The sequence below is a fragment of the Castor canadensis genome, chromosome 1 (genome assembly GCF_047511655.1).
Source record: "Castor canadensis chromosome 1, mCasCan1.hap1v2, whole genome shotgun sequence".
Taxonomy (NCBI): domain Eukaryota; kingdom Metazoa; phylum Chordata; class Mammalia; order Rodentia; family Castoridae; genus Castor; species Castor canadensis.
In genome coordinates this window covers 165295015-165310420 of record NC_133386.1, presented here as the reverse complement: position 1 = coordinate 165310420, position 15406 = coordinate 165295015, and the positions used below count along the sequence as shown (strand labels likewise).

The 15406-nt window shown below is 37.3% G+C and overlaps 1 protein-coding gene across 5 annotated transcripts in view; it reads right to left on the bottom strand.

Moving 5' to 3' along the window:
* LOC141411449 (uncharacterized) overlaps window positions 1-15406 on the bottom strand; it is a 146806-nt gene that overhangs the window by 118667 nt on the left and 12733 nt on the right. For all 5 annotated transcript variants that reach the window (XR_012436198.1, XR_012436200.1, XM_074043215.1 and 2 more), the window contains exons 2-3: window positions 5909-6060; window positions 4927-5025 (exon numbers count right to left, since the gene is read on the bottom strand). Coding sequence is in view for 2 of the 5 variants with exons in the window: in XM_074043222.1 (XP_073899323.1) it covers window positions 4927-5025; window positions 5909-5962 (153 nt within the window). In the remaining 3 variants the exon portion in view is untranslated. The remainder of the gene's footprint in view (window positions 1-4926; window positions 5026-5908; window positions 6061-15406) is intronic.

Genomic DNA, 15406 nt, shown 5'->3' with positions numbered 1-15406 from the left:
GTTGCAGCTTTATTGCAAATCTTAAAATCTAATACTGTGATTTCTCCAACTTTATTACTCTTTTTCAAAATTGTTTTGGTCATTATTATTTCTTTGACTTTTCATATAAATTTTAGAATCCACTTATCTGTATCTATACAAATACTGCTGAGATTTATTTAGAAGTGCATTAAATCTATAGATCAATTTGGGGAGAGATATATCTTTGCTATGTTGATTCTCTCAACCATAAAATAGTATATCTCTCAGTTATTTAGCTTTCTTTGACTTACTTCATTAGGATTTTATAGTTTTCAGCATACAGACCCTGTTCATATTTTGTTGGATTTGTACCTAGATATTTCATTGTGTAGAGCTAATGCAAGTATTTTTTTAAAAATTTAGCTTTTAGGGGTTGGAGGTGTACCTCAGAGATAGAGCACATACATGTCAGCATGTTCTCCAACACTCACACAGTTTCCAGTTACTCACTGCTAGTATAAAGAAGTACTTCTTTAATGACTATATGTTGATCTTATACCTTGCAAACTCACTAAACTCACTTATTAGTACTTTGAGTTCTTTAAAGGATTCCTTAGGATTTTTTGCATGTCATCTGAGAATGTGAGTATCTATTATTTCTTTTTTTACCCTTATTAACTAGATAGGGTACCCAGAACAAGGTTGAGGTTAGCTCATGTGTTTTTAGATGTCTTTTATCAGGTTGTGAAATTTTTCTTTCTATTCCTAGTCTGCAGAGTCTTTATAATAATAGATGCTGAGTTTTATCAAATATTTCTTCTGCGATACTGTAATAAGATCAATTGATAAGTCTTCTTTCTTCTCCTCTTCCCTTATTTTGCATTTTTTTGAGATTAGGTTTCATTATGTATGCCAAAGTGGCCTGGAACTCACTGTGCAGCCCAGGTTGGCCTCTAACTCTCAAGCCTCCTACCTTGGCCTCCCCACTTCTGGACTCACAGGTATGAACCACAGTGCTTGGCTTTGAGATAATATGGTGAATTATATTGGTTAATTTACCAATATTGAAACAGTTTAACATTCCTAATATAAACTCTACTTGGTCAAAGTGTATTAATGTATTATTGTTAATATTTTATTTAAGATTGCTACATGAGGCATATTTGGTATACAATTTTTTTTTCTTATGCTATCTTTGTTATCTGAGTGAATCATAAATTGAGTTAGAGTATTACCATATCATCTCTTTTTTATCCCCTAATTTCTAGAAGAGATTATATGGTATTTGTGTTAATTTTTCTTTAAATATTTGATATAAGCTTTCAGTCCAACACTATGTACCTGGAAAAAAATTGCTGTTTTGGAAACTTTTACTTGCAAATTCAATTTCTTTAATGGTTGTACAATTATTTGAGTTAACTATGACATCTTGTATGAGTTTTGGTAGTTCTACTATAAGCTATCTGGTGACCTTATCTGTACTAGCCTTCTTCAGTCACATTCATTTTATTTTACTAAGAAATACTATTGTGCATTGGAGGAGTGTCCATATCATGTTGGTTATAATCTACTCAACTGTATCCAATTTTATTGGCCCAAAAATATTAATACATATTTGGATGTGCTTCAAGCTACAAAGAAATTATTTGAAGTCTTATATTTTAGTAAATTTCCAGTTCTCTTGGGAGGAGCAGAACATACATAATTGAGATCTACATCAACCAGTAATAGCTATCATTTAACATAGTATGTGCCAGACATTATATATAGAGGGCATTACATACATTTAATCTTTGCTACCATATGCAATGTATGAAAAATCAGGAAGATAGTGTCACAGAAAAAAATGTGGTTTGGAGATCAAACCAAGTTTGAACCTCTGCACTCTCATTTATTAGTTATATGACTTAAGTCAATTATTTAAACTCTCTCAACTTCATTTTTATTTTTTACCAGTACTGAGTTTTTTTTTTAACTTGAGGCCTTGTAGTACCTAGGCAAGTGCTCTACTACTTGAGCCATGTCCCTAGTCCTTTATGCTTTGACTATTTTTGAATAGGGTCTTACCTTTTTTCCTGGACCAGCCTAGACCACAATCCTCCTATATAATCCCCCAATCCATCCCATGTACCTGGAATGACAGACACCTGCCACCATGCCCAGCTTTATGGTGAGATGGGGTTGAGATGGGGTCTTGCCAACTTTTTACCCATCCTGACCTCCAACTGATCCTCCCAATCTCTGTCTCCTGAGTAGCTGGGATTACAGCTGTGATCCACAACACCCAGCTCAACATCAATTTTTTTAACTGAAAAAAGGAGATAGAGCATGGGAATGAACCTCAATGGTAGAGAAGTTGTCTTGCATGTGCAAAGCCCAGGTTTGATCCCCAACACGACAAAAAAGATAGAGGTGCGGTACAAGTTGTGTGAAGATTAAAAGTGATAACGTAAGGGCCTCATAGAGTAGGCAAACTTCAAACCCATTATCATTATATATTAGCTGTGATATCTTCAAAAAGTTGCTTAACCTCTCTGAATTTTGATATCTCTTTTGTAGAAAGGGCTTATTAGATAGATAGATAGATAGATAGATAGATAGATAGATAGATAGATAGACAGACAGATAAATAGACAGACAGACAGATAGCTTGGCAGATAAAAAGATAGAATATACAGAGATAGAGGGACAGATAGATCCCCTTCCTCTTACAACAAAACTTCTTTAGTTATTCTCTTTCTTAATTACTGACAAGTCTATCTATTACCTGACTTGTGCAGATCAACTTGGGGTTACCTTTGATTCACAGTCAATCTGTGAGCAAATCCCACTATTTCTACTTTGAAGTCTATTCAGACTTCTTACACCTGCTCATCCATCATCATAGGCTCAGACACTGGTTCTATTGTCATGATTTCCCAACTGGTTTTCTTCCTTCCACCCTTACTCTCCTGACTACCATTATTCTCAAAGTGGCAGCCAGAATAATCCTTTTAAATATGTCTGATCAAACTCTCTGAAGGCTTCTCCTTTCAGTCAGAATAAAAGGTGGTTTTTACAATGACATAAAATTGTCCTCCAAAGGTCACCCACCACTGCCACCCATCTCACCCAGCTACCCCCTTCCCATGATCTTTTTTCCACTCTCACTTGCACCTAATCCATTCCAGGCCCCTTGACCTCATGCCATCCTGGGAACTCTCCTGGTTCTCTTTCACCTCAGGGATTTATTTAAATCCAACAGCCTAATCTCTACCCAATACTCTGTTCCCTTACCCTAAATTATTTTTCTCAATAGCATTTATTACCATCTAACACTGTTATATTGTATTTATCTACTTCCTTTTTTATAGTCTGTTACCCTTAAACACACACACACACACACACACACACACACACACACACACACACTCACCTTGCACTTTTGAATAGGAACTCCATGAGAGCAAGCAGTTCTATTCATTTTTGTATCTCCAGAGAACAGAAATGTATATAACACAGAGCGCTCTCTCTCTTTCTCTCATCCTCTCCCTTGTTCCTTTTTCTCTTCCCTTCCCCTCTTCTCCCCACTTCTGTGTTTCTCTCTCTCCCTCTTTCTTGTTTCCTCCCCCTTTCTGTCTCTCCCTTATCATATGTAGATACAGCAAAATCCAGGAATAACAGAGAGAAGACTAATGGCACAGTGTGAGTTTGGTGCAGAAGTTTCCTCATTTGATCAACCTAGGGGGTTGATCAAGATGCTTCAAGCGTTCCTTTGACAATGAGTCATCTATAATTTCATGATTGCTTTAGCTGTGTTTGTAGTTATGAAATGATCCTCAAGCTACCATACCTAATATTAGAAGATTCCATTTTAACCAGTACAAATTGTTAGGCTAGGGAGTGGGAGTTTATAGGTTTATTTGTTCTCCAGTGGGCCTGGGTTACAGTGAACTCAGTATTTACTGCATAAGAAACACATTCTAGAACTTTCTTTAATTGCTGAATGGGACTAAACAACAGTGCTTGGGGGCGCATTTAAGGGAACTCAAAGAGCTAGATGGAGGAATGGAGAAGGTGAATAGTAATAGCTAAAGTGTTCTGAAACAAAATTGCCCTTCTGAGTAAACATTTAGCAAAGGGACAGATTCATAACTCTAGGGTTCAGAGGATTCTAACATGCCAATAGCAACAGCAAAAAGAAGACTTGAAGACATACTTCTGACTTTCAAACTTATTTCATTAGTGGAAACTTTTGAAGCTGTGATTCATGCCCTCAAAGTCTAAATCTGTGGAAGGTTGAAAGTCAAAACTTTTGACACCAAGGGAAACTTTGGGAGTGAGGGGGAAACCATACAATATTTAAATGAGCTTTTGGGGAAATGGCAGGAGTAGCTGACAGTTGAATGATACTTGGTTATTTCCATTAATCCCACCTAATCTTCGTAGTATCCCCAAGTGCTAAGTATTGCTCATTTTTCTCCTTTTATAAAATAAACACTGAGGCTCAGAGAGAAGTGACATTCCCAAGTGTCAGGGCAGGACTTGATTCCTGGTCTTCTCACTTCCAGTTCTACACTTGTCTTTTCCTATTTGCTGTGTGAAGCTCTGGAAAACAGTGTGTATAAATCTCTGGTCTTGAACAGTGTTTCACAGCCTTGGTTGCATATAGGAACCATCTGAGACTCTTACAAACTGCTGATGCCTAGGTACTAAAGGTTCTCATTTAGTTAGTTTGTAGTACAATCTGGACAATGGGATTTTTGTGCTCTTCAGGTGATTTTAATATTTATTAGTAATTGATGACAACTATGCAGTAAGAGGAAATTATTTTATATTACAGATTCTCTGAGTTCCATATCAGGTTTATTGAATTAGAGTCCCAGAGGTGAGCTGGAATACTTGTATTATTTTCTAATCTTCCCAGGCCATTCTAGTAAGCAGTCAGATTGTGGGTAATTACAAAGATACAGGTATTAGAACTACCTCTGTCCTTGTCCATGTTCTCATGGAGAACTGATTTATCTCAGAGCATCTGTTTTTCTTCATATTAAATGAGGCTGCTGGTGTTTGTCCCATCAATCTCTGGAATGGTGAAAAGAAATGATGAATGCAAAAGTGTGCTAAAAGTTATTTAAAAGCTTTATAGTTTAACGTATCATATACTGTCAGGTATTATTATGATTATTACTCTATACTGTTGTTCCTGATTTTTATCTCTAAAAATTGACTGCCTCCTGATCAGGTCCATAGGAGAAGAGTCCTAATTTTCTAGCTCCCTGACAGCAACTCCCTCTTTTATACTCTTCACAAATCATAAGCAGTCAGCCTATTGGCTGAAAGGCATAGCTAGCTGCAGATTCTCTTTCCCATCAGAGGAAAGAATACCTAGAGAAAGCTTGCCACGGTCAGGAGAAATGGAAAGAGATGAGAATTTGAGAATTGTGTAACTTCAACCACAGGCATTTGTGGTCAAAGATACAAATTCGGCCAAAGGACTGAAACATTACCCAATACGCATTCCCAGCATTCAAATTCAATTCAGAAATGAGACTTCCCATTACCAAGAACATCCCTCCCCACTGGGAGCATGCATCTGGGCTTTCTGTGTCTAAGTCTATAATGGGAATATTAGAAGTGACTTGGGAGTGGAGAGAAGAATACATAAAGAAAGAAAACATGTTACTCAAATGCTTCTTCCATTCACATTCAACTCTTGATTTCTTTTTTTTTTCTTTTATTATTCATATGTGCATACAAGGCTTGGGTCATTTCTCCCCCCTGCCCCCACCCCCTCCCTTACCACCCACTCTGCCCCCTCCTTCTCCCCCCCACCCCCTCAATACCCAGCAGAAACTATTTTGCCCTTATTTCTAATTTTGTTGTAGAGAGAGTATAAGCAATAATAGGAAGGAACAAGGGTTTTTGCTAGTTGAGATAAGGATAGCTATACAGGGCATTGACTCACATTGATTTCCTGTGCGTGTGTGTTACCTTCTAGGTTAATTCTTTTTGATCTCATCTTTTCTCTAGTTCCTGGTCCCCTTTTGATTTCTAATGGGTCACGACTGCTCACATTTTCAGAAGATGGTCTTCTGGGAGGTTTTGACCTTTTCAACCCTGAAAAAGTATTTGTAAAACATTAGTGCCTGGGATTCACCCCCAGTTTCTAACTCACACTTTCCCAGTGATATCATGTAGTTTTTTTAAACCTTCCATGAAGATTCTAATGGATAATAAATGTTGATAATCTAGGGAGAGAGGGATGACAGGATATGAGGGGCCATGCTTGTATTCCCAGGTCTTTACGCTTTCCTGGGGCTTCTTCTGTGATCTGATAACTCACCACTAATCTAACCTTGATGGATCTAGTATATCAAGGATGGGAGTGATACAGCCATGATTTTTTTTCTTAAAGACTTAATAACATTCTGAGAGAAAAATAATCAAAGAAGATATGAGAAAAAATATGATTACAAGTGCAGATTTAACCATTGTCTCTGTCACCTATAGCACTTGCTAGCAGTCTATTCCTACTAAAAATTCCTGATGGCACTGGGTGCTGGTGGCTCAAACCTATCATCCTGGCTACTTGGGAGGCTGAGATAGGAGGATGGAGGTTCAGCCTGGGCAATTAGTTTGTGAGACCCCATCTTCAAAATAACCAGATCAAAGTGGACTGGATATGTGGCTCAAGCAGCAGGACATCTGCTTTGCAAGCTTGTAGCCCTGGGGTCTCACAAACTATTTTCCCAGGCTGGCCTCAAACTTTGATCCTCCCAATCTCCACTTCCCAAGCAACTAGAATTACAGGTGTGAGCCACTGGTACCCAGCAATTACTTTATTTTAAACAACAAAGTACTATTTAGAGAAGACATATTAGATCAATGCTAATTTGGATATTTAATTAGTCAAAGTTGCCTGACAAAAACATTAAATAGAAAGCAAGTAAATTTAACAAAAATGATTATTTCTAGAATTACAACCTCACAATGTGAATTCTTAGTCACAAATATAGACTTAAGGGATGAATTTTTTTAATCCTGGTGCTGGGGCTGGGGATATAGCTCAGTGGTAAAGCACATGCCTCACATGCATAAGGCCTGAGGTCGATCCCTAGCACCACATTAAAAATAAGTCCTGGTGTTACACAAATGAATACTTGAAACTAGGTAGAAAATTTTCTGTACTACTCAGTCACATCCAAAACATGCTACCTCAAATAAGTGAGAAAATAAGTGCTTCAGAAAACTGTTGGATGACTCAAGAAGTGATTCTAATAGATGAGGAAAACACTTTCTCATAAAATGTAAGTGGAAAAAGACATGAAATTTGAGTTCAAAAAAGTAATATTTCTAAGTATACTCTTCTATATATAATCATGAAACCTACATCTATCTAAATTTATATGTTAACTGTTGTAACCAAACATTTGACTATTCAGTCATCTCCAAATTTTATATATTTGTGCTTCACAAATTAAAATAAAATCCATGAAGAGAAATGGAAGAACCACTTACATGGCTATCATAAATAGAAGGAATGGGTTCACAATGTTTTTCAGAGCCTTAAAAATGCTCTTATGCATTCTGACTCCTTAAAATAGGAAAGGGATATAATATGGTATGTATACCATTCTCACTTGACCATGCAAACTTGATCCACATGAGACAAGAGCTCTATGGAAACAAACTGGAAAATACTGCTTTTATAGTGACCAAGCTGCACTGTTAGCAGCTTCCTTTCCTTCGATCTCCAAGCAAAACTGCCTCCATGTGTGGATACTATCTTACTGCCCATCACAGTGAAGATATCTCCTGGTGGTCTAGAACATTTCATCCAAGAGAAACTTTAAACTTTGTTCTTCTCTGGATCCTGCCACTCACTGGAGCTCTAGTCTTACTGAATGACTGACATAACAAATGAGCTCAATGTTCAGGTGTGATTCCAATCTCTAAAACAGAATTCCTTTTTATGCTCAACAGTGTTATAATCCCTTACCATATAACAGAAAAAAACCACCCAAGAATCAAACACCAAGTAATGGGAGGTCAAACAGCACTTCCCATGTGCTAGGTACACAGTGATGGATAAAATGAATTATAACTACAATGAGTTTGAGCATCCCTTGAACTGTGATGCTGATGACAAGATGACATTAGTGACCATGTATGGAGTGCATACTGTGTAGTAGGCTCTATATAAGTTCTTAACATTTAAGTTCCCCCTAGAGATTATCACTATAAGGAGGCTTGAAATCCTGTCTGGAATTTACTTAGACAGGTGATACAACTTCCCACCAGCAAAGAGGCATTCATGGACAGGGATGGAATTTCATTGACAAAAAGCTACAGAGCAAATTAATGATCTCTACATTCTGTGCACTTTCTTCAGTACATATGCTGATAGTTCCCCAGCCACCATCTTTAATATTAAGAGCAGTACAAGTACTACTAGTATGCTCTATCTATTCCAACTACATTTAATATAAATCATAATTAAGAAAATTATTAGATCTGCATGAAATTATGTACATGTTAGACTAAATGCTATTTTATATTTACATTTGAGTAAAGATTACTAATAAATTAGTCATATTTTAGCAGACTTAGATTTAACTGTTTAATTACAGATGCTCCTTGACCTTCAGTGCAGTTGCATTTCAATAAACCCATCATAAGTCAATTGATAACTGTATAAATTGTATAATTTATAAGTGCATTTAATACACCTCAGCTACTGAACATCAATGCTTAGCAACACTGTCCATTGTAGAGTATCAGTTGTTTACCTTCATGATCCTGTGGCTGACTGGGAACTCTGCCTCTGCCTAGCATTGGAAATCTCATGTAATATTGCACTAGCCCCAGAAAAAGATCAAAATTCAAACTTTGAAGTATGGTGTGTACAGAATGTATACTGCTTTTACACCATCATGAAGTGGAAAAATTGGAAGTAGAACCATCACAAGTCAGTGGCCATCTGTATAACTATATCTTTATTACTCTGCAGATGGCAGGAGTACCTTTTTAAATCAAGACAAGATAGGGATAACTTGCAATAACTGCAATTTTGGAAAGATTAAATGAATCAAATGGACATGCCATGGACCAGAGGTTATACTGAATTTGATATTTCATAAAATATGGCACAAGTATGTTTAAATCCTGATGATGAAAGGGCTGGAAGGGGGTGGCTCAAGAGGTAGAGCACTTGCCCAGCAAGTACAAAGTCCTGAGTTCAAACCCAGTATTGCTAAAAACACATCCTGATGATGCAACCTATTAGTCTCAGTTTATTTGTCAATAAAATAGGGATGCTATTGACACTAGAGGATTAAATAGAATGATGTGTGTGAAGAGCCTAACATGAGAACCAGTATGAAGTAGACATTCAATGAATGTATGTTTGCTTCTCCATATAGATTGATTTCACCTAGCAGGTTCTGAGAAAGCTATATTAAGCAGGCATATTCAAATCCTCAAAAACGCAGGGTGAACACCAACCAAAAATTAAAGCCATTATAAAAAACTTTAAACATAGACATTATATTGTAAAGCTTTTAGAAAATATTTTGAACATATGGGGATAAAGGATGGAGGGTATGAATTCAGCTAGATATATTGCAAGAACTTTTGTAAATCTTTTGCTTTTGGGGGATGGCAGTACTGGGGTTCGAACACAGGGCCTCATGCTTGCTAGGCAGATGCTCTACCACTTGAGCCGCTCCACCAGCCTTGTAAGAACCTTTTTAAATGTCATAATGTACCCCAGTACAATAATAAAAACATATATAAAAGAATATACTTTGAACATGGAAAATGAAAGAGAAGGAGGTGAGGAGCTGTCGTAGTTCAGACTACAATTCTATGGTTTAAGAGAGCTTATACTCATCTCTATGCCTTGGTTTATTCATGTTCCTCTTGGAGATTCAATAGCAAAAACAAAGGATATACTAAAAGTCTCAAAGTTCTTCCCCTCAAAATTCAATCTGGCATAAAAGCAGCTGTTTAGAGGCTGGAGGGTGTATGGGCTCAATTGGTAGAGTGCATGCTAGCAAGCACCAAGCCCTGAGTTCAAACCCCAGTACTGACAATAAGAAAAAAAAAAGCAGCTATTTGTAAAGCAAAGATCAGAATTCCTGTTGCTAATTAGAGTGAATAACATGCACGTGAAAACCAAGGGGAAAGCCAGATGTGGCAGTAGACACCTATAATCACAGACCTGGATCAGATATTTAGGCAGCAGGATAGTAAATTCAAGTCTAGCCTAGCTTCACAGAGAGAACCTATCTCAAAAAAAAAAAAAAAGGAAGAAAATCAAGGGGAAGTTAAATTTTGAATGGCAGCCGTTTGGACAGAAATGCTTAATCACATAGAACATATAATACTGCCTTTTATTTCAGCAAGAAGCTGAATTCAACTTATATCCAAATGAAAAAACATGTAAATAACACACCTAATAATGGAATGTACTACCCATTAAGAAAATGTTCCATCATGTTAAACGAAGTGACCCAAGTACAAAAAGTCAAAGATTTCATGTTTTCCCTCATATGTGGAAGATATACCTATAAGTTAAACGTATATATAAATATAGACATGACCATATATATGTATATATGTGTGTATACATATATGTGTGATGTATATACGTGTACATACATCACACATATATATACTAAGACAGCACAAGATTATATTAGTGGGTCTACAGGAGACAGGAAAGAAAATGTTAAGAGAATGAAAAATACTGAAACAACCCATCTATATATGAATATAATATAACGCACTGTACGCTGTTGAATGTTTGGGAAGCATGGTGATACAGAAAGGGCGTTAATTTAATTAAAGCACAAAATACACAAGTCTGACGTGCCACGATGAAATCTCATTGAACTACCAACATACACTTTAAAAAAATGAAGGACAGAAGGATAAAACAGGTCTTTTTTGGGGGTGGTCCCAGTGGGAGGGGGTGGGCATAAGGAAAGGGTAAATGAGGGTGAATGTGGTGGATATGTTTTATAATTATATATGAAAATATAAGAATAAAATCTATTGAAATTGTTCTAAGAAAAGGGGAGAGGAAAGAGAGAGAACAATGTAGTGGATAAATCTACGATATATTGTAAGCACGTATGTAAATATCATGATGTACCCCCCTGTACAACTATTATATGCTAATTTTTAAAAAAGAAAATATTTTTATATTGTTTCATTTCTAATCATTTTCTTAGGGCCTTGAAATGATCTTCAACTTACCAAGAGCAGCAAATGTGCAAAGTAGGCTACAACATACATCTAGGTAAGGAAGAGCAGTGAGTAAAGATAATGACAACAGCCTACATTTGCAGAAATAAAGAATTTTCACATCCCTTATTTCATTTGGTCCTCAGTAACCATGGCCTTGGCAAGGCAGATGCTTCTTACTATCTTCACTTGGCTTAAGAGGAAACTGAGGTTTAGGAAGGTTATAGAGCACGTAGAAACGCTAGAAAGTATGAATGGGAGGAGGATGGGAAAGAGGAAACATTGACTTCCTCTCACAGAAAGGGATATGATGGGCAAGAATGTTAGAATGGCAACAGTCTTTCATGCGGATGAGGCAGTATATAACAAATTCAATTTGTTAGCAGAGCAGGGAGCAGATAATATATGGCAGCATACCAACTTCTTTGGGTTTCTGGGCCTGATCTTGGGATGTTTTGTAGTTAGTTACAAAAATGCAAGCAATGTGATTCATTCTGGCACCATTTAAACTTTAAGTACATGTCAGATGTGAGAACAAAGGAAAATATGCCAAGCTTGGCTTATTTTGGTGAATATAAAAGCAGATTACCCAAAGCTTAAAATAAGACAACTTAAATGGGCTGTCTTTCTTACCCCACCCTTAGGGAGTGTTGGCTAGAAGGACTTACATATTATGGTAGGCAACATGAAAGGAGGGGAAAAACAGAGTTAGGGCAACCCAAAGTCAAAGTCAACAACCTTTATGAATCTGAGCCATGGACTCATTGCCTAAAGGGAGTGAGGGAGGAACCAAGTTTCCACCCTCTTAATGTACAAATTAGGGCAATTGTTGATAGAAAAAGGAAAATCTTTTCCTCTCTTCTCCCCAGAAAAAGTCTGATTAAACAACACAATAGATGCCATCCCAGTATTCTAATTAGAAGGTAAAAATGGCATGCTTTTTAAAAAATTATATATTATTCAGACATAAAACAGCATCAAGGAAGTAAAGTGTCTCCATCCCTGGGCCTAATGTGATTATATGCAATAATTAACGATGAATTTGTAACCAGCCCTGTTGGCTCTGTTCAGATGCCAAGTGTGGCAGTCCAATGGATCATCAATTATGGGCGTAGATCTCTAATCTAAAGGCACTGAAACTTCTGGTGCTGAGTGATGGATTTCAAATGGCTGCAGAAACTTGAAGGAAAAGAGTTAAGACTTTGAGGACTGAAAACCAGCCAGACACCTGGGCTGTTTATGTGGTACCAAATGTCATCCCCCGGGTCCACAAACTTCTTTGGGACAGAAACAAACTCAAGTCCAAAATACGCAGAATAGCACAAACCCAGCCCAACACTTAACTCCCTGTCAGCCTGAGATTAGGCCTGAGGACATCTGTCCCAGCCAGAAGAGGAGTGCCAGAAAGCTCGAATTCAGCCTGCCATTCTGCGTGTGCTTAGACTTGCAGCATCCATATCAGCAGAGAGAACTGTGATGCTGGATGGCAAATTCCTGTAGGCATGGCTTTGTATGAGGCTGAACAGAAATATCTCATTAATGAAGACCTTTGGATGATGGATTATGGTCTCTTGATGATCAAACCATTTCAGCCATTCCCACACATAGGGATCGCACCATCATCAATGGAACCAGGCCAGCCTGAGGCCAAAATAAAAAGGAGGCCAAACCTGTCTTTGACTTGCTCAAAGCTGGTGTCTCTACCCGCCTCACTTCTTTCAACATGCTCCACCCTCCCTACCTTCTTCCTACTCTCCACCTAAACAAGACCCAGCTGCCTCTGGCTATTCAAGGATTCCTCTCAGTAAACTGGTTATTTGAAGCCAGGCCTTGCCCCCCTCAAACACTCCAACATTTATCAAGTCTTAATTATGAGAAAGACAATAAGCTATGAATAATAAATACACACACACATATACTTGAAGTTTGTTGAGACAAGCCTTATAATTCATTTAGAACATGGACTGAGCCTTCTAGTGCTGGCTGGACATAGTGCAGGGCATACCAGACAGTATCTCTATCTCTAGAAATAGTATTTCTATCTCTAGAAATTCCTTGAAATCAAGAAAAGACTTAGACAGGAGAGGGAGTGCTGTGTAATGGAAAGAGTCATAATGTCTTTCGCAGTTAATGTAAAAGCTTCTAGTTGCCTTCCCTGCTTCTACCTTTGTCCTCTGTAATGATAACAACAATAATAGATATACTATAAATCTTTTGGCCATCCAGGAGCCAGAATTTTCCTTGGAAAACAAAAATTAAATCATGCTACTTTTAACTTACAATCTCCCAAAGACCTCTTTGTTCACAGAGCAGAATCCAAGCTTCTCACCAGGCCCCGTTTGACTGAGGTTTGCCCATGCTTCCATCTTACTCACTTTTATGTTCTTCAGACATTCCTTTCTCAGGGTTTTCATCATTCCAGGACCTTCTGGCTCCAATAGTTTTCTACCAGATGTTCACTTGGCTAGCATTATTTCTTCATTTAGGACTCAATTCAAATGTCCCTTCTATAGAGATGCTTTCACTGCAAATCCTTCTAAAGAATACCTTGGATATTTTCTTCATAACACATATCACTATCTAAAACTATCTCCACGCTTTTGGGTTTTGTTTGTTTATTTGTTTGTTTCCTAGAAAACTCAAGCTTAACAAATCCAAAATTGAGCTACTAAACTGCCTTCTCCAAAGCTGCTCCATCTTCCATCTTCCTCATCTTTCTTAAAAGCAACATCATTCCTTTTAAACCCTGCAATCACCAGAAGGGGACTAAGGTAGAAAGGAGAAAAACAGAGGGAATGAACCTCTGTTGGAGGTTCATGGAAATGCCACAATGAAACTCTTAGTCCTCTCTGGAGGTTGGCAGCAGTGGCAGGGGTGAAGATGTAGAAAAAGGGTGTGGAGAGTGAATATGGTGGAAATGTTATGTACTCGTGTATGAAAATGGAAAAACGAGACCAGGAATGGAGGGAGGGAGGAGTAAAGGAGAATGATGGCAGTGGTGAATTTAACTATAATATATTACAAGAACTTTGATAAATGTCACAATATATCCCCAGTACAGCAATAATAGTAAAAAAAAAATTTTAAAGCAATACCATTCTTGAAATTCTTCCAAGGGCTCAGACAAAACATCCAGGAATCATCCTGGACTCCTTTCTTTCTGTACAATCAATCTGGAAATCCTATATTCATTCTGTCTTACTTCTCCCCATCTTTTGTACTATCTCTCACTCCGTTAACCTCATAACTGGTCTCTTGGTTTCCTCCTTGCCCCCATAAGTCTATCTGAAATAGCACAGCCAAAGTGGCCTTTTAATATTGATTCTACTGATGTCATTTTTTTCCTCAAAACATTCCAGTGGCTTCTATGTCACTCAATAAAAGCCAATGTCCATATCATATGGATCTATACTGTCCAGTTCAGTAGCATATGGCTACCAAGATTTAGTGTGACTACTTCTAAAGGCAAAATATCCCAGAAGTAATGAAAATCTAGTGTAGAGTATTAGAATGCATGGAAAACATCTTATTAAACATTTTATATTAACGCCATGTTGAAATATTAAGTTTTTTTGACACACTGGTTAAGCAAAATATATTATTAGAATTAATCTAACCTGCTCTTTCTTAAAAAACATTTTTGTTAGCATATATCAGTTCTACAGGAGGTTTCATTATGACCTTTCTATATATGCTTACAATGTACCTTGGTTATAACCTGTTCCTTTTTAAAATGTGACTACCAGAAAATTGAAAATTATATGTCAGACTCACATTTGTGGCTTGCATTATATTTCCATTGCACAGCACTGATAGAGAGCATGTACTTATGAGAATGAGTAAGATCATCTAGTGAGTATAGACACAAAATAGAAGATGGCTAAGGATAGAATCCTGTGGGCCCTGCAAAGTTCAGGGGCCAGAGAGATAGAGGAGAACCATTTAAGACTGACGAGTGTCCAATGAGGTCAGAGAAAACTCAAGTAGATTATATCACAGAAGCCAGATAAATAATATGTTTCGAGGAGGGAGAAATCAATTGTTTTTTGTGAAATAAGGACTGACAAGTGACAATTAACTTTGACAATGTGGAAGTCATTGGAGAGCTGTTTTGGTGGGGTAGTTCAGTTAAGTCTAATTAAAGTGGTTCAGAAGAGAATTTGGGAAGCAGAAATGAACACCATTAAGTATGGACATCACTTGGAAGGAGTTT